Raw genomic sequence first — 27831 nt, forward strand, 5'->3', positions numbered from 1 at the left:
GCCCCTGTGCCGTACAGTGTGCGTCGGGAGAGAGGAAAAAGTTGACTTGAAATTGGACACCAAAACCTATGTTTGCCTTTCTTCTAAGCTTAGACAGGACAGCGCAGCATTAGGGCCGTTAACACACGCTGCCTGAAAGTTGAAACGCATGTATTTTTTCATTACAGAGCGCTTTTTAATAGGAGATCATTGATATAGGCCTACAGCCCAGAACATCTTGCGTAACAACTGGGAACATTCTACAATACAGTCGCCATGAAGTTGTGTTTAAGGATCGCCCTTCTTGTGGCATGCCTAGCTGGCTGGACAGTCACGCAAGGTGAGTTTTTATTTTTTATTTCCACATATTCTATAGGCCTATTATTGGTCTCTCAGTCCCAGCCAACTGCGAACAATAGCATAAGCTATATTGGAACAAGTTATGAGGTTATATAATAGTCACTCGGTTAAAACCAGGCTATCGTTTCTCCCTGCCCTTTGAGGGGGATGATGTTTAACGGTGCCATATAATGTCCAAAGATAATACTATGCACTGTAACTGTGAGATTGTATCAAATTGATTGAACAATTACGCCTACAATCTCTCAGAGTTACAGCTGGGTTAATAACGGGGCTTTTACTGTTCACACACGTCAGACACACACTGTGCAAAAGGTTGCCTAGATAAAACAGCATTTATTTTACATAATTCACTAAAGCAAATGTAAACTGGGATTTATTTATATCTCCTGATTTTCTTTTGTGGCAATACATTGTAGAGACTTGGATTTATGTAATGGACTCATCCTGTTGGATACAGGGAGAGGTGGGCAATCTGGGGCCTATGATCTGGGCACCTCAATGTAAAAATGGCCATTTTGTCCACAATGTTAAAAGAAGATATTAGAAAAATGGCAATGTAGTAAGTAATGTAGTGTAGCCTACACAGTGCATTATCAGATGTAAATTGTATCCTTCAACCTTTTTTTTTATGGCCCAACAGCATAGCCTACACAGGGTTTGTAGCAATTTTTACTCCACTAAAACATTTTCCAAATATTTTATTTGTTTAACATTTTGGAGGGGTAAACAGTTTAACACCACCTATCTGAATCTGAACACCTGTTGAATAGGCCTATGTCTGCTTTCCCTTAATGCAAATTAGCCAGCGCTCCAACTTTGCTTTGGCTGCATGGCAGCTCCCCACTAAAACCTTTTAGATCTTTAACCATAGACTAATAGCAGGTAGCCTGTGTTTTTTTCAGTCCAAGGACCCCTTAGCTGAGCGAGAGATGAAGCAGGGACCCCCACAATTGTGTTGCAGGGCCATTAACACTGAGCAGTAGCTGATTGGGGTCGCCTTTGGGTTGGGGCAGGGTATTGAGGTGCCAGGTGATTGGGGTCGCCTTCGGGTTGGGGCAGGGTATTGAGGTGCCAGGTGATTGGGGTCGCCTTCGGGTTGGGGCAGGGTATTGAGGTGCCAGGTGATTGGGGTCGCCTTTCGGGTTGGGGCAGGGTATTGAGGTGCCAGGTGATTGGGGTCGCCTTCGGGTTGGGGCAGGGTATTGCCAACAACCTCACGATTGATACGTATCACGACAGAGGCCACAATACGACGATGTATCGCGATATGTGTTCATTTTGAATAATGACCATGTGTCCTACTAAATTTACTTTTGCAAAGTCCTAGATCACCGATTGCCGATGTTTTGACAAATATATTGTCAGAAGCTCACAATGCCTTGCAATGCAAGAGTGAATAATGTTCTTCTCAGAATAGGGATGCTAGGGTTAAAAAAACTAAATAAAAATCACACACGTGTGAACTGAGTGGTGCAACTCCCCTCTCCCCCTGCCTCTCTCTCTCTCTCTGTAATTAGCAGGCAACAGTGCAACACTATCTCTCTCTCTGTTTCTGGCACAACAGCGCCACTTTTGCCCCTACTGGTACTCTGAACATAGTGACATAGTCCCATAGGGACATTGCTGTTCCTTGGAGTGGTTGCACCACTCAAAAATCCTATATCACACAAAGACTTGGTAGCCCTCCCCCTGTAGTTCTCCTCATAATAGGGATGCTATAGGGTTCAAGAAAATGAATCCTATGTCACACGAAGATTTGGTAGCCCTCCCCGGAGTAACTCTGCGGACCCCCTATTCGACGTATACTTGGAATGCACCAATTTAAGTAGTTCTCACACTACCTTCTCAAGTGCCTGCAGTCCCTAGAGTATGGGCCATACTCTATACCTAGCAGAGAACTGTCAGAAATGAGCTGTGTTGAAACTATAATGAGCTCTCATGTTAGCTGCAGTTGTCAAGGTGAATACAAATAAATAAGTGGCTGTACCAAAAATAGTGGCCCCAAAAGCTGACAGGAAATCACTTGGCTAATATGACTCATGCTCACAAGGGAAGTGATGCCCCCCTCGCCCGAGGTGTCACTATCATCAGTGTGTGTGTGTGTGTGTGTGTGTGTGTGTGTGTGTGCATGTGTGTGTGTGTGCGCCCCCGTTATAACCGATTAAGACCTGGCTGAGGCGGATACTAGCTTGCCTCGCAGTGGCCAGAACCGAATCTGGCGGTGGCAACATTATTTGACAAGCAGATGTACAAGTTTGCAGCGTGGCGTGGAGTGATGCGCTGTGAGCTTGTAGATCTGCTACTTTTTGAATAGCAAATCTAGAATGACAACGGATGCTTTCCTGGTTTTAATGCAGGTTAAAGGGACAACCTTTGGCAAAATTATTTGTAGCTGCAAATCTAAATCATAACAACAATGGGACTGAAGTGTGCGAGGTGCACCTCGCAGCGACCAAGTCACACAGCAACTGAGGAATCTTGTTTTGACAAAGATAAGCTCCAAAATCTCTAACCCAAAGCGGACGTTCTTAATTCTCTTGTCTTGTGTGTGCGAGTCCGACTGGTACAGAGGCTATAGAGTATAGTATAGGGAGAGAAACCGCAGGCCTGCAAACCAGAACCAGATGGCATGCAAAGCACAGGCTTTCCTCTTTTCTTTTCTCCCCTCTCCTTTTCCCCTTTTGTCTGACTGGCGTGCCTCAGAAACCAGAAGGAACAGATGAAAATGCATTTTGAATATCTGGGTCCTCATAACCCGCTTTGCATTTCCGGTTGATAGAGCTTTTAGTGTGGAAGTATTAGGAATATGGAGTAATAGTATACAATTTAACCCCCCCCCAGAAATCCCTATTCTGGAGGGGAAGTGGGAACATCAGCCAAGAATAGCCAAACCGCCAAACCTTTGTGTGATAGGAACTTGTTTTACTTTAACCACTTAAATCCTAGAATCAGTATTTTGAGGGGAACATTAGCCGAAAATAGCCGATCTACAGAGTTTAGGCAGATTATTCACCGGTGTGGGCGGACAGCTATAGTTTCAGCTGCGTGACTCAACCCAAAACAAGCTGAGAGTATCATCTTCTCCATATGTCACCGTGTTAAAATAAACGGCATGTGTCATTCTTTTTGTTTTTTGTTTCAGAAAACAGAAAAAAAACAGAAAAACAAACCTAAAATGACACAGAGGGGGTTTCAACGGGTTAAGAACATTACGTCACCGGTGGTTTAAGGCTGTGGCTCTGGAAAGCACGCAGTCCTTCCTCGTTGGTGAAATGCAGCCCCGTTTGGAAATCCGTTTTTCGGAGGCCAGAATCCAGATATAATACGTTTGGATCTGCTCTGTGGTGGTATATCCTTAGAAGCAGCGGTGGTGGTTGGAAGCAACGATGAGAGAGGCCCATTACACAACCTCTGGACCATTTAGCCTCAGTGCATGAGAGAGCTGAGTCTGCATTTCTGTATATTCTACCCATTAGGACCTGAGGCAGATTCTATACAAAGACGACAATGTTCAAAAATCGGATCTTCGTGTTTTTCCTGGGCGTCAAGTTCAACACATCCAACCCGTTCAATATGTTTACAGAACATTGGCATTCATCAGAGTGGATAGTTTATGGCATTCTTGGTTTGGACAGCCCATAAAACTATACTGCATAGGCCAGGGTTTCTCAAAGTGGGTGCCGGCTTGACGCCAGTACAGGGGGTGCCTTAAGGGTTAAGCCCTCAGACTGCTTCGATAATATTGGAAATTCATCAGTCACTTCAGTTTAACGACTTAGGGCCGATTCATACTCCTATTTTAGAGCTGAATAAAAGTCTCTGTAGAGCCTACAATGTGACGTCATTTGAGGTTTGTAGGGTAGGGGGTGGGTACCGTCCTAAAGTCGTCTCTTCGGTGCTATACTGAAAATGTCTGACGAGCCGAAATCATTTCGGCACTACAGCGCCGAAACAGCGGTAAAATAGGAGTATGAATCGGCCCTTAGACCCTCTATGCTTAGTGACCCGAGTTAAACTGTACTCGGTGCATTATTTTTCACCATACAGTAGAAAGAAGTCTCTTCACCAAAAATAGCTGATCTATAAGCTCACGTGAGCTCGTATATCTGTGTGTTTGGAGAACGTTTCCCCCAGAATAGGGATGATGGGGTTCTAGTGGTTAAATGCCATGTATGCAAATTATGTTCAATCTGCCCTATATGATGGAAACAAATGTTCTCTCCAGTTTTCCTTGTAACATATAATACTGTATTATGGGGAAGGATTTACTGCACATACTTACGTACCATTAATATGACAAAACGTGCCAATGTAATTCAGATGAAATTTACAGGGGTGACCTGAGAGCTAAATTTTCTTTTGAGAACCACTGGTATCGGCTACTGTACCATATTTCTGTCATCTTAGGAATCAAACATTTATTCAATAATGTGTCCGCAATCAAAATGATTGAGCCCACATTTATGCACTCTGTCTAGCATATCTAGAGGTTTACAAGCTTGAGATCTCACAGACCTGCTATTCGCTGAAACATCTTGAAAATAACGTAACATTTTTGCCTATGATGACACCAGGACCAGGTAGAAACTTTCATTCATTTGGAATAACAGCATCTTTCTCATCTCTTACAGAGGGGTTCGACTTGGCCGATGCCTTTGATGATGGTGAGTGACTTTTCCATTAACACATTTGTAAACGTTACATCTATATATGGCTGTATTAAAACTTTCAAAGCACATTACATTGACAAAGTTGGACCTCTCACTTGCCCTCACTTGCTCTCACTTGCCCATCGGGCAAGTACAGGTCATGTTCTACTTGCCCAAAGGTCATGCCCACGTGCCCGATAAGTAAATTGTCCATTATAAAGTGATTATAAATGATACATTTCAATTACTGTTCCACTGTTTTTGTACTTTCTAGGACTGTGTGATAAAAACGGACATATCTCAATTCGTATGGCAAAAATATGGCAAATACCTACATAGCTATGAATATGACTATGATGGGTTCGTTCACACTTGCTATTTTATATTTTTAGCAACAGTGAAACAGCACATTATAGTTAACAATGCTCTCTTATTTTACACGCCACATAACAGAAGACGGAGAGCTCTGGCTAGGTTCAGGTGTTTAGACTAGGGCTGTCAATCGATTAAAATATTTAATCTGATTAATCGCATGGTTGTCCATAGTTAACTGTGATTAATCGCAAATTAATCGCATATTTTTTATCCGTTCTAAATATACCTTAAATCAGTGGTTTTCAAGATTTTTCATATCAAGGTCCATTATTTATTCTGCATTTGAGCCACGGACCACCATTTGATGACATTTAGCCTTCCAGACCCAAACTAAAGAACTGTATTGATGTTGGCCAATGGTACCATTACGAGAGATAACAGGCCATGTTGATCAAAATAACATGTTTTCTAAGTTTTCTAATTGTGTAGACTTAAATTAACTTAAGTAATGCAGCTGTTTAACAATTATTCAACTCTTCAGTGTAAAATTGCCATGCGTCTCTCAACCATTCTGTCAAACTTCACCGTGCGTTAGTCGCGCGTTAAAATAAATAGTGCCGTTAAAAGGATTGTGAGTTAACTAGTTAATAGTGCGTTAACTTTGACAGCCCTATAGTTTAGACAGATATCTCGTGTTATGTTTATAGACGGTTGCGTCCCCCTCTCAAACGAGCACTTGCCCCGGGGTCGGGCAACCTGAAAGCAAACTCTACCTGCCCGAATTTACCTGCCAAGGGCAGGTGGGCAAGCGTTTGTGTTCAACTCAATTCTATAGTGTTTATAGTTTCAATGTACGAATATTATACTGTTATACTGACGGATGATAGGTTCTTGGTTTACTTATGATCCTAGTTGACTATTTCTATGCATTTGATGTATTACCTTGTGTTGTTCTTGCTGAAAAATAGCAGATCTACAAGCTCATAGCGCGCCACCGAGTGGCGCGCTACGAGCTTGTAGGTCTGCTATTTTTGAAAAATCGTTAAAATGTTCCTCAAATCTTTCCGAAACTTGTCATGATTTAGAAGATTTCTATTTTAATTTCGACGTCAGGCCTAAATGGGCTAGTTGACTATTTCTATGCATTTGATGTATTACCTTGTGTTGTTCTTGCTTATTGCAAGTCGCTCTGATTAAGTGCCTGTCTGTCTTGTTCCTCAGATCCCAAGCCTACTCCTAAGCTGCCTCAACCAGAGATACCCAAAGTCAACGGTGTGCATCCCCTACCATTTACCTCCACATGCTGTATACACAAGTCAAAGTGCTAGCTCAGTGACAAAAACAAATCCTAAATGTTCAACTAAATCTTTGCGGTCAGAGACCTGAACCAGTGGCTGTTGTTAATATAAAAATAAGCGACTGAATTCATTGACCAAAAAAGAAAAGAAAAAGAAAATCACCTGCTTTTTGAAGTGTGGGAATCGCCCAAAATACACGGGCTATGTCAGATTATGTGACTCACACACACACACACACACACACACACACACACACACACACACACACGCGCTCACACTCACATGCCAAAATGGACTAAAATGATTCACATTGAGGATTGTCTGGCATGAGGCATTGTGTGTGTACGTTGTGATCATGGCATTACATTTCACACAAACCTGTTATTCGTTCATTCCACAGCTGGTGGAGGAGGAGGCGGCGATGAATTGGATCTCCTTGATGCTTTTGGACCAGGTACGCGCCTAAAACCATAGAGTAATAAAAGTTATAGACGCCGAACCGGAGCGCTAGCCCCGCCCCCAAGCTATTCATTTCAGTTAGAAGTTGCTCAGTGGCGTTTTGAAGCACCCGGAAGACTGGCGGAAGCACAATTATAATTCAATGGCTCGAGCGAGCGGAAGTTTAGCCTAGCCTAGCCCGGACGTTAACCCATTCTGAACGGGAACCCGTTTTGGTGTTAGCATCATGTTATGCTTTAACTATTGAAAAATAGCAGATCTACAAGCTCATATCGCGCCACCGAGTGGCGCGATACGAGCTTGTAGGTCTGCCATTTTTGAAAAATCTAAATTTTTAGAAGCTGATCTCAGGTCAGAATGGGTTAATCAGACCAGTGTGTGTCCAGTGGAAAACCTCGTATGAATCTGATCTCAGGTCAGAATGGGTTAAATTTGAGGTCCGGGGCTGACGCACATGGCGTCATGGACGTCCGTCCACCTCCATGAAAATGCTGCAGTTCTACATTTCGCCAGTAGGTAGTGGCAGCTTCAACGTTGGATAGCCTTACTTAAAGGACAACTTTAGTTTTTTTCAACTAAGGTTCATGTTTTAGGTTGTTATTAGAGAAACTACAAGGTGAGTGTAAATTCTTCCATTTGCTGCTTTCTTTTGTTTTGGGGATTTTAGCAGTTTTTGACAGGGGGGCGGGGGCATTCGAGCATGGGGCTAAATATGTATTTCTTTACAAAATATTATGGCGATTTATTTTTGTATTATTTACTATAGTCCTAATAAACCCCAAGAAATTACATCTGACCACAAAAGATCACAGGATCTACTGAATGTGACAAACTGACATATTGAGCCTATACACACAGTATAAGCCTTCCCCCAGTAGGCTATGTACCTTCACATTCAGTAGATCCTGTGATCTTCTGTGGCCAGATGTAATTTCCTGGGGTTTATTAGGACTATAGTAAATAATACAAAAATAAATTACCATAACATTTTGTAAAAATATTTAGCCCCATGCTCGAATGCCCCCTGTCAAAAAGAGCTAAAATCCCTAAAACGAAAGAAAGCAGCAAATTAAAAGAAATTAACACTAATCTTTTACTTTCTCTAATAGCAACCTAAAACATGAACCTTGGTTGAAAAAAACTAAAGTTGTCCTTTAAAGATAACTTTAATCCATGTATAGCCTACTGTACATATACAGGGGATTAATTTGCTTCCCGACTAATCAAAGCATTTCTCTCCTTCAGAAGAACCAGAGAAGCCGAAGAAACCCGCAGCTGGGGATAATGGTAAGGCAACATTTACTGTTCTGAAGTGTTCTGACTAAAGTGATTATATGATCATATCTCTTAAAGTAACTTAAGGCCTATTACAATAGGGGGGGCATAGCAGATCTACAGGCCGCCTGCAACACATTGTGAGCTTGTAGATCTGCGATTTACTTTTGTGGAAATTGTTGAATCTTTGGGGGGGAATTTGTAACATGCCCAAAATATGTAACCTGTCTCCGCCAGATGGAAGAAGCTTCCTTCACTCTTGTTTCACAAGATGACCATAAAAATGTTAATTTCTGACACTGCAGTAGACTCTGCAGTGAATTGTTGTGAATCCTTTTTTCTTCTCTTTTCAATAATATCTTTTATAACATACACTACAATCACACACACCCACACTCACACACACATATTGCACTTGTATAAACAAAAAAATAAACTAAATGTTAATCTACAATTCTACATTCATCCCAGATAACATGTTTCACCATTAATCTACATTTAATCATTCATAGATAACGACATGGGATTTGACCTTGCGGATGCTCTGGGCCCAGGTAATGTCGCCACTGACAGACAGGTGGCGCTGTGTTGAGTAGTCTATAGCAGCTTGGTGCTCCTCCTCGATCATTGGATTCTGCAGCTTTGAGTTCCGCTGTCATCTCTGTGTTCAGTTCTGTGTGTGTGTGTGTGTGTGTGTGTGTGTGTGTGTGTGTGTGTGTGTGTGTGTGTGTGTGTGTGTGTGTGTGTGTGTGTGTGTGTGTGTGTGTGTGTGTGTGTGTGTGTGTGTGTGTGTGTGTGTGTTTGTGGCGCTTTGGGTCTGCTGGTCTTTGGGTCTGCTCTGGGGATTGTCTTGGCTCTTATTTGGTGATTGTTCTATACCTTTCTCCCCAATGTATTTGTCTGTGCATACCGGCATATAGTAGTCCCTGACTCCCTGTCACTGCCAAGCCCTTCTCGTTGGTCTTAACCCATTTAGACCTGAGGACGATTCGACAAATGTCTTCTAAATCCTGACAGTTTTCTGAAAAACATACTGTACTGTACCTTGCGGGGGGAAAGATTTGCATATTTGCATAGCCTAATACAGTATGACATAAGACTCTAAACATTAACACACAAACACAAACATTGTAATTCAGGGGTGCCGTGAATGAAAACGTTATTTACTCACAGGAGTGCCCTGCAGGCAACCGTAAAAGTTCTAGAACCACTGCTGTAGTGTAGACCACCACATGTCTCCTCTGAGTGATAGTGCTATCAGACACACCTGACAGTGAGTGAGGCGTTTCACTGGGAGGGTGTAACGCGTGACACGTGTGCAGACAGACACGCCGTCCCTCCCTCCTGGTTCCACTCAGAGGTTCCACTCCCTCCCTGCTGAACAAAGTGTTCCGACCCAACCTGTGCAACGACGGCAGAGATGACCCTCCCAAACCGGCTCACCACCTGTGTACACACACACACACACACACACACACACACACACACACACACACACACACACACACACACACACACAGTACAGACTAGTTTTACTCGACTACATATAGCTTGTAGATCTGCTATTTTCAGGCCACAACACCCGAGCATCAACAACCTATATTCAGTTTTAGTTGATGAAATCAACACTAGCGGGCACACCCTGCACTATGATGATGACACCCCCTAATTGTGAAGAGGACATTGCTTCCTTTTAACCCATTCTGACCTGAGATCAGATTCATACGAGGTTTCCACTGGACACACACTGGTCTGATTAACCCATTCTGACCTGAGATCAGATTCTAAAAAATGTCAGTCGCTCTTCGATTTTTCAAAAATAGCAGACCTACAAGCTCGTATCGCGCCACTCGGTGGCGCGCTATGAGCTTGTAGATCTGCTATTTTTCAATAGCTAAAGCACGACACGATGCCAACACCAAAATGGGTTCCCGTTCAGAATGGGTTAATTTAGAATTAGGTAATAGGCATACATATCTTTTTATCGAATTGAAGTGCTTTGCTGCTTGTGTTAATTGTTGTGTGGATTCTCGTTTTGTATTGTCTTGTCTTGAATCTATGCATTGACCCCGAGCAAAACGATGTTCCCTGGTGGATAATAAAGGACATCTAACCTAATCTATTCTAATCTACCGGTAATCTAATCGCGATTGTTTGGTGATTTTGCTCCCTGGAGTCTCTCTGCTACCTCCCTGTGGCTGTGCACTAGTAACCTCTTGTTGTATGGCATTTCCTCTGCCACTGTTACCAATTCACCACATGTTATTGTATACCTGCAGATCCCAACCCCAAACCTGACCCGCCCGCTGTCGTCCCACCTAAGAGTGGAGAAGGTAAGTCTGTTCTAGATTGTCTTTCATTTTCAGCGTCCCTTAAAGGGACACTTCACCCTTTTTGTAAAAAGATATATGTTAATGACGTTTAGAACCTTTAGAACACTTTCCTGGGGGTCTTTATGTGTGTAATATGTGGTTTTAGCTATTTTAGATTGTAGCAGTGAGCCCGGTGTCTCTGATGTCATGGACACTGGGCTCATTTCCTTCCTGGACTACATTTTGTCTCAGTAAGACAGCACTCCCCCTATCCACAAGGAGGAGCAGTGCACCAAAGAATTATGGGAATTGTAGTCCAGGAAGGTAGTGAGACCAGTGTCCATGACATCAGAGACACTGTGCTCACTGCTACAATCTAAAATAGCTAAAACCACATATTACACACATAAAGACCCCCAGGAAAGTGTTCTAAAGCTTCTAAACGTCATTAACATATATCTTTTTGCAAAAAGGGTGAAGTGTCCCTTTAACATTTGATGAGATTTTGACTCTCAGACCCAAAACGTTGAATATTTTGTGGTCGTTGGAGGGGGCCTCGCTGGCGCTGTGCAGGGATCGAGCCCCACAATAAATGCATTCTAATGCAAATGCAGTCCCTTGAGATGCAGTATTGAGGGGGTCTTCAGGACAGGTTAAAGTAGTTCATCTAATTTTAACAGCACATAGTTATGCAAGACTTTTAATAACGCACTCAGCATTTCTGTCACGTGGCTGTGAAGTCTGCTTTAGCGTGGTAATGCAAGTCACGCTCAAAAGTGAGTTGAACTTGCTTGGCTTCCGCTTGATTGGCATTTTAGCGGGGTTAATAGTGAAACTATATTATTCATGAATCATTATCATACGTACATACTTTATGGAGGAAGTAAATTAATAACTAGGGGTTGGTCTCTCATTCAGGAGATGGGGCTTTGAAGTGTATAATTAGATATGTCCATAGATCCATCTAGTCATTATACACTGGCCCGTAGGGGCGTAGGTTTACTGAGGTTACATTTAGGATTAATGACTGGTGGTGGCGACTGTTCCGAGGTCGCCGGATTTGGACCGGGCAGAGCGTATTTTGGGGCTTGTATACCTGTCAAGCCTCTCTCTTAAAGGGATTGTGACATTGGTTTTGGAATTGTTCTTGTTTTTTTTAGGTTTTCTAATCTCAATTGCACCCAAAAAACATGAACTTTTATGAACTTTTTTAAAGATTTTCTGTGATCTGGGGTTTTCTGGCTCAAACAGGTGCTCTGATTTGCCGGCAGTAAGTGACATCACTTACTGCAAATCCCATATATGTCAATGGGATTTGCCAGCAGATGTCACTGTTTCACTGTGTTGCCTGTTTTCATTGTAGCTCAAAAGGCCCAGAAAACCCCAAAGAAAACTTCAGACCACAGAAAATCCACTGAATGTTCAAAGTTCAGGTTTTTTGGGTGTAATTGAGGTCATAAAACCTAAAAGAAAAAAGAAAAAGAAATGAAAATGAATGTCATAAAACCTTTAAATCAGAACTATTTGGTGTGTACTGGTTAGGAAAACGGGGCATATAGCTTTGAACCCGTCTTGTTCTGTCTCTCAAATCTTAAAAGGTGGAGGTTCGTTTGATGACTCTGACCTGATGGGTGTCGGCGAGGGAGACTATAAACCCGACGGAGGCCGCGGCGCAGGGGGTGAGAATTAACTGCTAACATTTTATCCCATTCTGACCCGAGATCAGATTCTAAAAAATGTCTATTACATCCTGACAGTTTCATTATTAACCCATTCTGACCTGAGATCAGATTCTAAAAGTGTTTTTTCAATTTTCAAAAATAATTTAAATTTTCAAAAATAGCAGACCTACAAGCTCGTATCGCGCCACTCGGTGGCGCGATATGAGCTTGTAGATCTGCTATTTTTCAATAGCTAAAGCATAACATGATGCCGACACCAAAATGGGTGCCCGGTCAGAATGGGTTATACAACATGGGAATCATTTTCACTATAAGTATGTGACAATTTATGTTGTACATCGCTTCAAATCGATTCAAAGTCAAACTGGTGACAATTTAAAACGTGATTCGGTTTGATTCGTGATGCAGAGGGCGTGTAAAAAAAGAAAATACAGGATTTTCGTAAGAGAATTCATTAAAAAAAATAGAGATTTCAGTCATTTCAGCTACTGTATTGAAAACAGGATAACAGAAGAAAACTAGAAAAAGTGCCCTTCCGGGCACAGGTCTCCACCAGGTTATCCACAGATCCGTGCAGTTAGAGGTAAAAACACTTTTCGGCCAGTTATAGCGCCACCTTGAGGCTGAGTTGAAATTGTTCATGTGGCATTTCGTCCTCGGCCTAGTGGGAATGTGGGTGCACAATTTCAGGGAAATCACGCGATGTGTTCATGATTTGCAGCATTTTGTTTGAAACTGAGCACTCCTGTGAACTTTGGAAGCCAATCTTAACCAATCAGGATGGAGTCTGATAAATCTGAAAGACCCGTTTGGTTGAATGGCTCTAGAGAGACTGTGTACCAATTTGCGTGATGTTTGGACAAAATCTGTAGGTGTACTGTGCAAAAACTTGTTTTGCACAAAGCGGCCTCCTGGTGGCGCTATAACAGGCCGTTCTGGAAAGTTTGGGGCAGAGGTTCATGGTTGGCATCCAGGGAGTGTGTGTGCAAAATATGGCATCGACCGGGTTAACGGTGGCCGAGATTAGCTGTTCACGGACACACGGACACACGGACACACGGACGGACGGACGGACGGACACGCGGACGGACGGAGTGCAAAACATACTCTCCCCACATGCCTTCGGCCTGGTGGAGACAATTAAAGGAGAAAGAAAACACTGGATTTGTGTAAGAGAAATAATCATTTTGAACCTAGTATTGTGATTTCGAATCGTACAGTGAGTTGAGTGAATGTTACATGCCTAATTTTCATTATCATTTTAAACAATAATAGGAATTACCTTCACTACTATCAACGGTGTGGCGGCAGGTTATGTGTGTATTAACAGTAACACTGAACTGTACCTGCTGTTTATGGGTTGCCATAGTTTTTCATAACTTCCTCAATGATGCGTTAAGACCACACAGTTTATTTCCGTTGAGGATCACCATACCAACAAAGTTGGTATGGTGACTTTATACATTGTCACATACTTGCATGCGTCCTATTTATATTATCATCACTTTACCCAAACGCGACACAGATGCTTTCCCGGTTTTAAAGTCATGTTTTTAGACTTACAGTACGAAGGTTTCTATTCTGCCCGACAACAGTGATAGACTGCATGCGTGTAATATGTATTATCCTGCCGTACATGTCATGAGACCGAAGAAAGTCGTCATTTAATGTGAGGGGAGTAAGTAAATATCCTCAAGGCTATAATTGTATCCATTTGAATAGAGAGTAAAATAATTTGAAATGATTGAAACGGATCACAGTGCTATGAATCCAGTGCCTTTCTGTGGGCTGTGAGGAGAACTGCTCTTGTTCGAGCTCCCTGCCTCCCTTCTCCATTTTTCCTCTGCTTGTCTTGTGAGAGCATGGAAGCAATTACTTGTACTTGGGGATGAAAAAGGAGAAAAAAAAAGAAAGAAAAAGCCCTTCGGTTGGTAGTATAATTAGAATCACATGGCTGTTCTTCACATCTGATTCTGCATAATAGTGTCCATATAAAAACCAATGGATGAAACGGTGAACGATAGTCCTGGGTTCTGTTTCAGGCCAAAACAGAGTCCTTTCCTCTGAGGGAGTTTAATTATACTATTATGTTGGCTATTGAAAACAAATCCAGATCTACAGTTTCTATTGAGTTGTGCTTTTGTTTGAATTGTACCCCTTCTGCATACTGTGAAATACAAATTTCACTCAAACAAGCTCACAGCTTTTACATCTACTATATTTGAACATTTTCTTTTGAAAAATCTGATTTAAAAAAAATATATATTTTACACAAATCTCCTCTTGGGGGGGTCCCCTGGCACAGAACATCTTCAGATGGTGGTCGGCCGGTGGCCAAATTAAATGCATATCAAATTTGGCAGTCCTAGATATGAAAAAGTTGAAGAACTCAACGGAGCATGACAGCATCAATATAACTTAACGGCTGTGGTCATATTTATCATACATCAACGTCATGCCTTTTTCCTGGCATCATATTTTAGAATTCATGATTGTCTGCATTGGCTACTATAAAACCTAGCTGGAATCTAGTGAAATGCTGGCTATAAACATCATTACATATATGGTTGAATAGGTTTGATTTCTTCTTAGGGTGAAAATTGTAATTGAAAGTAACATATAAGAGACAGTAGTAACAATCTTTCACCCTCACTCACGCACGCACGCACACGCACACACAGTTCATAGTGCTTTTTAAAGAATTATCTGCATACAAAATGTCTATTAAATTGAATATTCCCTCTGCTTTGTTTTGTATCTAGGCCGTGCTGCAGACGACCCTGCAGGTGGGTGGACTTTTATTCTGCCTTTGCGTCACTACTTTCAGTTGTAGAACTTTCAGTTTGAGTTTAAGGTGAACACTATTCTGTTGTTGACGCAACTATCTCTGTCTTGCTCTCCTCAGACAATCCTGCCGACCAGCCTCAAGGTAAAAAATAAATACTCTTCAATGTTTATCTTTCTCCTCTCCTCCCTCCTCCTCCTCCTCCTCCTCCTCCTCTTTTTAGTTCATGTATTTGTTTGTTGATTTCGGACAGCGCATATAAATGAACATACAATCAATCAAATAAGCAAATATGCTAAATTTACGTCCGCAGTCCCCACAAAGAAAACATAAAACCAACAGAGTAAATTACATAACGTTACACAGAGAACACAAAGCATAAAAGCATTGCTGTGTGCGTGCGTGTGTGTGTGTGTGTGTGTGTGTGTGTGTGTGTGCGTGCGTCCCGTGAGGGGCATCCCTATTCTCTCTCTCTCTTTGTGTGTGTGAATCCTTTCCGTTGACGTACATGGCGGGCGGCGTCCGTGTGTTGCCTGTAGGAATTATATTTTCCAAAGTGCTCTCTGGGAATTTCCTGCTTCCTTCTCCCGACTCAGAGGAAAGTGTTTGTGTCATGTGTGTGCGCGTGAGAGAGAGAGACAGAGAGAGAGAGAGAGTTAGTGTGTGTGTGTGTGTGTGTGTGTGTGTGTGTGTGTGTGAGAGAGTGCGTGTGGTGATTTCATGTTTGGCCTGGTTTACTTCAACTCAGTTTGAATGGGTCTGGTCTTGGGGTTAGTTATGGTTTGAGAACGGGTCTGGTCTTAGGTTTAGGGTTTGAATGGGTCTGGTCTTGGGTCTGGTCTTAGGGTTACGGGGCCGCTAGTCCTTGAAAGCACTGACACTTTGGTGTAGAGGTCTGGGTAAAGCACCATGACACTTTGGTGTAGAGGTCTGGGTAAAGCACCATGACACTTTGGTGTAGAGGTCTGGGTAAAGCACTATGACACTTTGGTGTAGAGGTCTGGGTAAAGCACCATGACACTTTGGTGTAGAGGTCTGGGTAAAAGCACTATGACACTTTGGTGTAGAGGTCTGGGTAAAGCACTATGACACTTTGGTGTAGAGGTCTGGGTTGCGTGGCGATGCCGTGATGCAACTCAAATATTGGCGAGATAGCTTTAAACAATCACTCCTTTGATTGGAAATTGATATTCCAAAAGAATCATTGTCATTGACTTACTTACATGTATTGGTTTGGATTTTGTAATGTCATGCCTTGGTAGAATACTACACAACTATTAACCCATTCTGAACAGGCACCCGTTTTGGTGTTAGCATTACGTTATGCTTTAGCTATTTAAAAATAGCAGATCTACAAGCTCATAGCGCGCCACCGAGTGGCGCGCTACGAGCTTGTAGGTCTGCTATTTTTTGAAAAATCGAAGAACGACTGACATTTTTTAGAATCTGATCTCGGGTCAGAATGGGTTAATCAGACCAGTGTGTGTCCTAGTGGAAACCTCGTATGAATCTGATCTCAGGTCAGTATATTGACGATTAGCCATGGCTAAAGTCCCTGCTACGATATGTGTGTGTCGTTGCAGATCTATACCTTCTGTGGGGCCGGGTGCTGACCATGCTAAATGCTAACATGCCAGATGAGCTCCATATATGGATAGCCAACGTAAAGGAAGTCATGAAACCGCTGTTAGAGAGAGCCATGGAGCTGCTGGAGACCATCCAATGACCATAATATTATTATAACCATGTGTGTTTCTTTTTGGTAAAATTAACGCCCCTATTTGATCATCACTACAGTGTCACACAAAAAGCATCAAAAGTAGCAGGTCCGCATTTTACTGTAGATCCGCTTGTAGATCCGCTACTGAAAAGTAAGAGTTTTTCTACATTTGATAATGTAGAAATACTCGACTGTTACAAGTAAAAAGTAAAGAATATACTTATGGAACCAAAAGTAAAAGTAGGTCATCATTATGCAGAATGTTCCATCTCATAGGTGTTGTTTTCTAGTTTTGTAAGTTTGAAAATAGCCGATCCACAAGCTCACAATGTGCGCCTCGTGGATCAGCTATTTTCGAATGGATGGTATATAAAACAGTAACCCGCCTCCGCCAGATGGATGAGACGCTTGTTGTTTCACAACGTACTTCCATCTGGGATCTCTGTAGCCCAATCGCCACTTGGCAGGTGATTGGATGGGACCGTGCGGCCTTGCGTATAGCGATACTAATGTCACTGCGTGGATATTAGTCTCGTCCCTCTCAGTATTCGATTTTTTTCCTGCAACGTCCCGCCCCATATTTGCATACTGGGCCCTGGTTGGTTATAGCCTGGTTCCAGACGAATCTGGTTGGCTCGTCGCCACAATTGAGAGCGTCCAGACTTAATCTGCCTGGGGCGATATGCATTGCAAAGGCAGATGAAGGCTGGCTACGCGAGGCTAATATTGACGTGTCTACAATCAACGTGAACATGACGTATGGTAGCTGCGCCAGCTGGAAAGTATACAACGAGAAATGTGTTAACGAACACCTGATAGCATTAGCTTCAACACTTTTTTAGAAACCCCTCACTATCATGTCGGATGTGTAGGTCATGTCTTCTCTTGCTTGCCAATTTTAAGGTGATAGAAAATACAGTTGCAACAACAGGTTGCTTCTCGATGGCGTCACACCCGTTCTCGCCAAGATCGTGCCCGTATAGCTGCCTCTGATTGGTTCGTCCCGGGCCAATCCCTGCAGCGATCCCAGATGGAGGCTGTATTGTGAACTTGTGAATCAATACCGCCCCCATCTGGCAGAGTCAGGTTACTAAAACAGGGCTATAGTGGAAAGTTTACTATAAATACCATGTACTCTATGTACTCTAGTAAAGTTACAAATATTCTTGCCTCTGAGATGTAGGTGGAGTAGAAGTCATTTAAAAAATTGCACAGCACTCGAGTAAAAATAATTCAGTTACTTTTGTCCACCACTGCCAACAATGAGCCCCAGGCACCGAGCTCATTGGCTCAGGAAGCAGTCTGTCAAGTTTACACCTTTTCCAATTTATTGGTTCCCCTGTTGGGCTGTTTACACACGCACATGCACAAAAAAATGTGCAAAATGTGTTTTGGAATGTCTCTCGGTACAGATCTTCAGAAAAAACAGAAGTGTGTGTGTGTGTGTGTGTGTGTGTGTGTGTGTGTGTGTGTGTGTGTGTGTGTGTGTGTGTGTACTCTACTCCTGGAGTTTGACATTCCATGCTCCACCCATGGTTGTGATGGGTGGAGTATGGATGAATGGATGGGATGTGGTGAGTCAGAGTCACTCTGTAGAGTAGGCAGTATATTGTATATGTTATCAAAACAAGTTGGACGGTATAATCCTGAGATTATATGAGCCTTAGAGGAAAATAAATTACAGATGTGTCTCTATTGTGCATAAACTACAGCCCGGTTTCCCAAGGTCAGGACCCGTTTGTGCGTCACAGACACATTTTTATGGGTCCCTTTATTTTTTGTTTCCTACATTTTTACCAAAAGAAATCCCCCCCAAATGCAGCATTTTTCATGAATTAATTATCAATAATGTTGAATTATTAAAAAAAAATACTTGACAAAGATGTCAAAGAAATTCCACAAATTGTTAAAATAGCAGATATACAAGCTCGCAACGTGTTGCATCGCGTTACATTGTAAGCTTGTAGATCTGCTATTTTCACTATAGCTTATAGGTCCTTACAGGAGACATTGAGTTACTCTTTTGGGAAAGGTTTGGGAACCACTGTACTCCAGCATGTGTGTATGTAGTAGAGTAGACCTATGTATATATACAATACACAGCATGTGTGTATGTATATATATATATATATATATATATATATATATATATATATATATATATACAACTCGTCCATAAATGTATTTGACCCTGGGAATACATTTTCAATCTCTGTATATTTTGTAATAGTAAGTGTCTAAGGTGTCATCATAATATATGTCAGTTTGTCCTGTGGTTGTATACTGTATGTGTCATTGCATTGTAATGTAGACAGGAATCATCAGTACCGGTAGTTTGTGGTTGTGTGTCATTGCATTGAAAAGGATTCATCAATAGTTTCTCATTTGCTCAAACACTGGCATCCAAATTTTGGCCAAAATAAAGAACATTTGTTAAAAATTTCAAAAGTAGTCTATTTGAAAGTATGTAGGGGCTTATAAGTGGCTGAAACCAGCTGTTTGTGAGATGTAGCACTGGTCTGGACACAAACAGACAGAAAAGAAGACAGACTTCACATCTGCCATACATACAATTACAATAGGCCTATACTGGTGGTTCTCATTCTCAAATATTTTAATTCCAAGCACCACCATAAATCTGAGAGTGTACAAAATGAACCAAATTGACCCTTACAGGTCCAAACACTGTATAAACATGTCTGCCTGTTAAACATGTCTGCCTGTTAAGATCGACAGCTCTGAACCGACAGACGAGGTTCAGATGGTTGCAAATACTAAGTGTGTTTGTCTCTTGTCTCTTGTCACAACACGTCTCCCATCTGTCACCGGTCCTGTGTGTACTGCATGCACGCACGCGTGCACGCGCAACTCATGCACGCACACACCTCCTACAGAATATGGGTCAGGCCTATATAGCCTGTAGCTGTCCGTTTTAAACATTCTCCACATAGTCTCTTCAAACATCAAAAGCAGCAGCCAGGAACCCCACTAAAAAGATCTAATGTCTAGTATTGAATTATGTTTCATCTAAAGTTTATACGACGTATTGGTTTGAAATTGAGTGTGATCTCATAGTGGATGTGAGTCGGGTCATATGATATCCCTCCTCCCGCCCCGTGTCTGCTGCACTCCCCCCGCCCACCCCCCCCCCCACCCCGGGCAAATGGAAGGTTCTGGCCCTGGGAAAGCAGTGTTGATTTCGCCAACTAAAACTATGACAAAAAATGACTATACCTTTTTTCACTGACAAAAAAATAAATAAAAACTATGCCATGATGATTGAAACTAAAACTAATATTAATTATACATTTTGTCAACAAATAATAACTTGACTAAAATGTTAGGGAGGGACCAGTGGGGAAAAGATCCAGTAGAACTAAAAGACAATCCATTTCATGTCCGGTTGCGCTCGAGAGTTGCGCTCTGACAATAGCAGATCTACAAGCTCACAACATGTCCTGCTGCAACGTGTTGTGAGCTTGTAGATCTGCTACTTTTAGCACACAACCATGTGTAAAAATGTTGATATTTAGTCAACTAAAACTAGACTAACACTAAAACATTTCAGATGACTAGAATATGACTAGTCAGTTACTACGAGAGTGAGGTCTAGCCAACACCAACTCTGCCCTCCACACTCCTATCTAACATCAGGTTCTTGAGCTCTGCAGTGTTAGCTAAGCTGTCGCGCGGCTTCCCCCTCCTGGCTTTGCCCTGAGTAGGCTCTCATAGTCAATTTTCTTGCCTCAAGTTCTGGCCTTCTGGGTGCCTGTCTGACGCTGTGCCCTGCCAGCCTCGATGCTGGAGTTCAAGTGGTTAAGCTATCTTGTGAGTTTGAATGTGGCGTTGAGGTCCTTTTAGCATGCTGCTGCCATTGCAGTGTCAGCATCCATATGTCTCCGTGTCAGACAGTCCCTGTGTTTGCTCCAGTGTATGGGTTGGGAAAAGGGTTTATTTCTTTTATGTCTCAGTTTGTTTTCAGTGTGTTACTCTGGTCTCAATAAAGCCTGCTAGAATGTTCTTATAGTGCACCTTGTGTTTTGATTTCCTCATGGGTCATGAGCTGAATGGCATGCTTAATGGGGCGCACGCGCGCACACACGCACACACACACACACACACACACGCACACACACAGCGCTGCCACATTCTCCAGCGGTAAGTCACTGTTGGGATCAGTCCAGGAACTCCTCTCCTCTCCTCTCCTCTCCTCTCAGCTAACGCCCTATGTGTTTATGAACACACTGTCACAAACCCACGCCTTACCACTCATCCCCTGACTCAGTGAACTCAAGTGTTTCAAGGCCCAGCCCGGAGTGCCAGTTGTACAGCTAGACATATTATATCCATTGTGTTGTATCAACATAATCCTCCTGTTCTGCGGTTCTTTGTTCCACCCGGCCTGGCTGTGTGTGTGTGTGTGTGTGTGTGTGTGTGTGTGTGTGTGTGTGTGTGGGGGGGGGGGGGGGGGGGGAACTTACATTTACAATATTTAGGTACTTTTACTTCACTTGAGTATTTCCAATACTTTTACTTCTACTCCACTACATCTCCGCATGTGGCTTTCTCATTATGGGGCTTTCCACATACTTAATGGCCCTGGCATGCATCTTCATGCCTGCTGGGATCATACAAAATAACCTAGTGCCAGAGTTACAGTGCCACCTTGTGGTAACACACTGCTAGTGTCTTGTGGGACTATAATTGACACGTGGGATCAATGCTACCGCTATAGAACAATGGTTCTCAATCTGATTCAATATCAAGGACCCTCAGTCACGGACCCCCCATGAGCTTGTAGATATGCTATAAACATTTGTGCATATCTTTGAATATATATATTACCAAACAACTCTTTGCTTCTGGGGGGGGTTCCTGTAACCAAATATTTTGAGACGGAGGTTGGCGGCCAAATGCATATAATTTTGGAGGTCCTCGACGTGAAAAAGTTTGAGAACCAGTGACCACTGATATAGAACTCCTTCCTTCCCGCCTTCCTTCCTTCCTTCCTTACCTCCTTACCTCCTTCCTCCCTTCCTTCCTTCCTTCCTTCCTTACCTCCCTTCCTTCCTTCCTTCCTTCCTTCCTTCCTTCCTTCCTTCCTTCCTTCCTTCCTTCCTTCCTTCCTTCCTTCCTTCCTTCCTTCCTTCCTTCCTTCCTTCCTTCCTTCCTTCCTTCCTTCCTTCCTTCCTTCCTTCCTTCCTTCCTTCCTTCCTTCCTTCCTTCCTTCCTTCCCTCCCTCCCTCCCTCCCTCCCTCCCTCCTTCCTTCCTTCCTTCCTTCCTTCCACTGATAATTTGTAGAATCGGCCTCAGGTCTTAATGGCTTAAAGCCTTAAACTATGGATATAAAAACAACTATTAAATATTAAAATACACAAGTCATCTGAATATATATATATACTTGATTCATGTAATCATGTGTCTGGTTTGGGTGTGCGGCAGAAGCCGGCTCCGGTCAGATAGCGGGCATTGCCAGTGCCATCGGCGTGGCCATCCTGGGAGCGGCGACCAGCTACTTCGCCTACCAAAAGAAGAAGCTCTGCTTCAAGCTGCAAGGAGGTGAAGTATCTCTCTCTCTCTCTCTCTCTCTCTCTCTCTCTCTCTCTCTCTCTCTCTCTGTTGTTACGTATTCCATAGTCTTAGTGCCCCCCCCCTCGTTTCCTCTTGGGGCCTCCCCCATGTAAAGCGTCATTGGGTACTCCGAAAAGCTCTATATAAATTTGAATATTACCGTATTCACTAAAACAGGGCAGGTCCTTGAAGGGATATTTCACTTTCAAAAAACACTTTTGGGTTATTTCATGGTCTACTCAGGCTTTTGTGAACACACCAGCCAGTTTTTAAGTTGCTCGATTCAATATTTATATTTGATATTCATTTTAGCTGCCTCGCCCCCTTTCTATACAAACCCAACTTCAAACTCCATTTTGACCATGATGGATTCATCGAAGACACCCATCCTTGTTTCTGGTGACTGATAATGTCATTAAAATGAATATCAAATATCTAAATACTGAATTGAGTTTGAAAAACGAAATATCCCTTTCAATCATCCATCCTCCATCCATCCCACTGTACTGTGTGTATCTCTGCATCTACAGTATGTATTCCTAACTAAACCTGACATGTTCTCCATGGCAGGCGTAGACCCTGAGAGTGGAAAGGGACACCAGGGCACACAGTCTGACCCTCAAGGTACGTATATACATTACACAACATCTGCCTCCATTCTGACCTGAGATCAGATTCATACGAGGTTTCCACTTGACACACATTGGTCTGATTGACCCATTCTGACCTGAGATCAGATTCTAAAAATGTCAGTCGTTCTTCGATTTTTCAAAAAATAGCAGACCTACAAGCTCGTATCGCGCCACTCGGTGGCGCGATATGAGCTTGTAGATCTGCTATTTTTCAATAGCTAAAGCATAACATGATGCTGACACCAAAATGGGTGCCCGGTCAGAATGGGTTAAATCAGCATAATAAGGTTATTACGACCGTACGTCGCAGATTACAATGGAACCTATCCGGACTGTCCGTTCACAACTCCTCACTTCTCGCACCTCAGGGTGTCTTACTCGTGTATACGGAAGATGTTAACCGTAGCAAATATGACTAAATACTATTGATTTCTCTAATGATTCACCGTCTACCTCTCCTCCACTGCAGTTATGAGCAATCTTCTGCAGAGTTCGTCTTAGACGTCCCGTTCCTGGAAGCACAGAGAGAGAGAGAAGCTCCGTCCCGGCCGGCCTCAGTCCTGTCATGATGTCAGCAACATGTTGGGCTCTGAAGATCCCTAACGTTTTGTCTCTAGAACCAAAAGAGACGTTTTATTGTCTCCCCCCCCCCCCCCCCCGGGAGGACCCAAAACTAGTGAGAATAGCTCACCTACAAGCTCAAGACGTTTTTAAACTTTTTTGTTCTTTTGGTCTTTAACCCATTTTGGGCGGGCACCCCTTTTGGTGTTTTAAACATTATGTTATAATTTAGCTATTGAAAAATAGCAGATCTACAAGCTCATATCGCGCCACCGAGTGGCGCGATACGAGCTTGTAGGTCTGCTATTTTTGAAAAATCGTGAAAATGTGCCTCAAATTTGGAATATTTTTTTTTCAGAACGAACGTTTTTAACTCAAATCTTTGCTTCTGGAGAGGTCCCCTGGAACAACATATTTTCAGATGGGGGGGTCGGTGGCCAATTACATATCATTTTTGGGGTCCTTGACATGAAATATTGAGTGATATAGGCCTAGAAACATAGGTATTTCAGAAAACTGTCAGGATTTAGAAGGCTTTTTTTATTTCGATGTCAGGCCTAAATGGGTTAAAAAATGAAAGCGAGATTTACTCGCGACCCCTTCAAGTGTGTCCGCGTGACCCACATATGGGTCCCAAACCCCAGTGTTTGGGAAATACTTGGTCAACGACACATCTGCTTAAAGAGACACTGATTCACGGATGAACCCGCTGCCTTCGGCTTTGTTCCGACCACTTGAGCCCTTCTGTCACAAAATGCAAAACACATAAAATCCTTCCCTAAAAGTCTCCACACTATTATGTCGTCATGCCAGGGATGAAGTGGTTAAACAATGATTCATATGATGTCTAACTTGAAAAATCATACTTTGACTGTTGAAGGGTGTGTGTGTGTGTGTGTGTGTGTGTGTGTGTGTGTGTGTGTGTGTGTGTGTGTGTGTGTGTGTCTGTGTGTCTGTGTGTGTGTCTGTCCATTTTTAGCTCATTTGTTTGTGTATTGGTGTTTATAGCTGCTTGTATATGACTTTGTCACAGGCCATGCCCTACAATTACTTCAGTGGCAATTTAAACTTTTGCACATTGGTTTATAGTATCTTTTTTAACTACTACTACATCTACTATAAAATCCATTGCTTTTTTTTTTTTACCCTTTCCATCATTCAGACCTGTGCTAATACACACATTCTAAAGGTTTATTTTAACTTGTTTGAAACCCAAATGGGTGGGCTTTCACAACACGGGAACACTATTATACTCAATATCACTTCAGCTTAACCACTTAGACCCTCTATGTTTACTAAAACAGACCCGAGTTCCACTGTACTTGAGTTATTTTTCCATCTACCCCAACGCTCTTCACCAAAAAGAAAAGCAGATCTACAAGCTCACAACGCATCACGTTAGATTGGCTATTTGTTTGTGAACGTTCCCCCCCTGAATAGGAATTCTGGGTGGTGGTTAAACGTTTAAAGATATTTTTTTTTCAGTCTGTTCTAATGGAAACAGATATTCCTCTGTGACATACTGTATCTCACAGGGAAAGATTTGCATCTTTATGTATGGCGTAATATGACATGAGGTTCTAAAAATTAACGGTGTAATTCAAGGGGTGCCATGAATGAAAGAGCTTATTTAGAGGGGTGGGGTTTGAGAACAGCAGTGCCCTAGGCCCTAGTGCCCTAGGGCACTGGTTTTCAATAACTCTCAGAGTTACAGACCTGTAAGGGTCCATTTTAAAACCCCCACAAGGATCCCCGTGGGTCCCTCAAATCCACTTTGAGAACCACTGCCTTTTCCCTTCTCTTTGCCCCAACATATAGTGGCTATACAAGCTCACAACATGCCACAATACCATGTGTTGTGAGCTTGTAGATTTATTATTATTATTTCAGCCGGATGTTGATGCCAGGATAGGAACGCTAAGCTTCGTGCGGTCAATTAGAAGAAGTGCCCCTGTGTACCGCGAACACTCCCGTTCTGCAAAAATAAACAGGCTAAAACAAACCCTTAAAATGTGACTCGAGTCTGACTCATTTAACCATTGGCACCTTGCAGCGTAGTTTTTAGACACTTTCGAACTCGTTTAATCCTCATATAGCCTCCTGCCTCACAGCTGTAATGTGCCATGTCATAAATCATAACTATCATGACTGGACTGGACAAAAGAAGGATGTTTTATGTCAATTGTTTATTATTATAAGTGTGCTCTAAACATAATATGCAAGGGATTAACGCAAGATTCGACCTATGGTATATTACAATATTATGCCATTTAGCTTGGGGGAAAATTGTGTGCTTAATGTGTGTGCATTTTGTAAAATTGTTGTGTTTGTTGCGTGTACTAGATTAGATTTTTTGTTATTTTGGCTTGGAGGAAAAACAGAGCGAAACACTTTGGAGGCAATGCAGTTGAACAAGTTAACTCAGTGCTTTTTTGTCATTACATTTTGTGTATGTGTTATGTTATGTTTCTATGCCTTATAGCCCATTCTGTTATTTACCCCATTGATTTGTGTGCTGTGTTTGCTAACGCTGAGGCACTATTGTTCAACTACACTGCCTCACAATGCCTCTGTGTACCACAGTGGTTTTCAACCTTTGTCATATCAAGGTCCATTATTTATTTTGGCATTTGATGAGATTTAACCCATTCTGAACGGGCACCCATTTTGGTGTTGGCATCATATTATGCTTTAGCTATTGAAAAATAGCAGATCTACAAGCTCATAGCGCGCCACCGAGTGGCGCGCTACGAGCTTGTAGGTCTGCTATTTTTGAAAAATCGAAGAACGACTGACATTTTTTTAATCTGATCTCAGGTCAGAATGGGTTAATAATTAAACTGTCAGGATGTAATAGACATTTTTTAAATCTGATCTCAGGTCAGAATGGGTTAACCTGGCGGACCCCTAAAGCAAAACTAAAGATTAGTTTTCTTTCTTTTTTTTTTAACCATAGGAGAGATAACAGGCAAACGATAAAATAATCAAAAATAACAATTATTTGACATTCTCTAATCGTGTATATATTATATCCCCCGACACGTTGCGTTAGCTGTACATATACTGCTCAGTTACATGTACAGATAGCCTGCTGTTATCGCTGCAGTATGCTGTTGAGTTTTTGAAGTTTTGTTTTTACAATGTCACGATCTGAATTTGAAATGTATTTTAGATTTTTTTTTTCTCCTCCTTTTTTTTGTATGAGCCCTCGTGTCTACACTAAACTTAACAACCAAAGTGCTCACCCACCATCATTGTTGGATAGAACGCTTTATATCCAAAACTGTTACTTTTCAGGAAATGGAATAAAATAACCGTGGATCCAATGTAGTTATTATTTATAGTCTCAAGTTCTTGTTTAACATTTTAATATTTTTTTCTGAGCTCAATTGTACCCAAAAAGCCTGAACTTTTAACATTCAGTAGATTTTCTGTGGTTTTCTGGCTCAAACAAGTGCCCCCATATATTATGTCAATGGGATTTGCCAGCAGATGTCACTGTTTTGCCCGTTTCTATTGTGGCTCAAAAGGCTCCAGAACACAGAGAAAACCCCAGTCCACAGAAAATCCACTGAATGTTCAAAGTTCAGGTTTTTTGGGTGTAATTAATCATAAAACCGAAAATAAAAATAAATTTAAATTAATGTCGTGAAACCTTTGAAACTCCATGCAACCATTTTCACACAAAAGCATCAAAAATAGCAGATCTACAATCTCACAACGCATCGCTATTTTCAGCATGCAACCAAGTGTAAAACAGGCATTATAATAACGCCATCAAGGCTCGCCAAAATCAAAAACGTATTTGATTATTTTGGGGGGTCCCCGGTTCAAATGTATTAGTTGAGAAGAAAATAAAAAGAAGATCCTCAATAAAAAAAAATCCCCCAACAACACATAATTTCGTGAAGCTTGTAGATCAACTATTTCTGTTATTTTGTAAATGTTTTTGGAAAGAAAAATGCATTAAAAATGATGCCAGTGATTTCTTTGTATATTTAAGTTTTTCGTCTGTGTAATTTATGCTAAACGGCAAGCGGAAATACAAATTGTTAATCACAATTATTTGCGTGACAATTAATTGTCAACATCAAATTTTAATGGCGACAGTCCCATTTTAGGCGGGAACCCCTTTTGGTGTTTAGCTATTGAAAAATAGCAGATCTACAAGCTCGTAGCTGACCTCAGGTCAGAATGGGTTCATAATGAAACTGTCAGGATGTAGATTG

General features: G+C 42.0%; 1 protein-coding gene across 4 annotated transcripts; it reads left to right on the forward strand.

Annotated features, from left to right (window-relative positions):
• On the forward strand, positions 1-27587 carry cd99 (CD99 molecule). 4 transcript variants are annotated; one of them, XR_014568910.1, is made up of 14 exons: positions 1-319; positions 4974-5006; positions 6528-6578; positions 7005-7058; positions 8309-8350; positions 8851-8892; positions 10618-10671; positions 12249-12329; positions 15095-15118; positions 15238-15261; positions 22281-22397; positions 22980-23033; positions 23511-24531; positions 24582-27587. XR_014568910.1 is itself a non-coding variant. In XM_083759028.1 (13 exons), exons 1-13 carry the CDS (start codon positions 256-258, stop codon positions 23540-23542), a joined length of 672 nt encoding a protein of 223 aa, XP_083615154.1. In that variant the 5' UTR covers positions 1-255; the 3' UTR covers positions 23543-27587. The 4 variants fall into 4 exon arrangements, 3 of the variants coding, with proteins under 3 accessions (XP_083615154.1, XP_083615155.1, XP_083615156.1); XM_083759028.1 differs by having other exon boundaries at positions 23511-27587; XM_083759029.1 differs by lacking the exon at positions 8851-8892 and having other exon boundaries at positions 23511-27587.
• The last annotated feature ends 244 nt before the right edge of the window (positions 27588-27831 follow it).

The sequence above is a fragment of the Protomyctophum parallelum genome (assembly GCF_964188405.1).
Source record: "Protomyctophum parallelum genome assembly, chromosome: 23".
NCBI classification, from domain to species: Eukaryota; Metazoa; Chordata; class Actinopteri; order Myctophiformes; family Myctophidae; genus Protomyctophum; species Protomyctophum parallelum.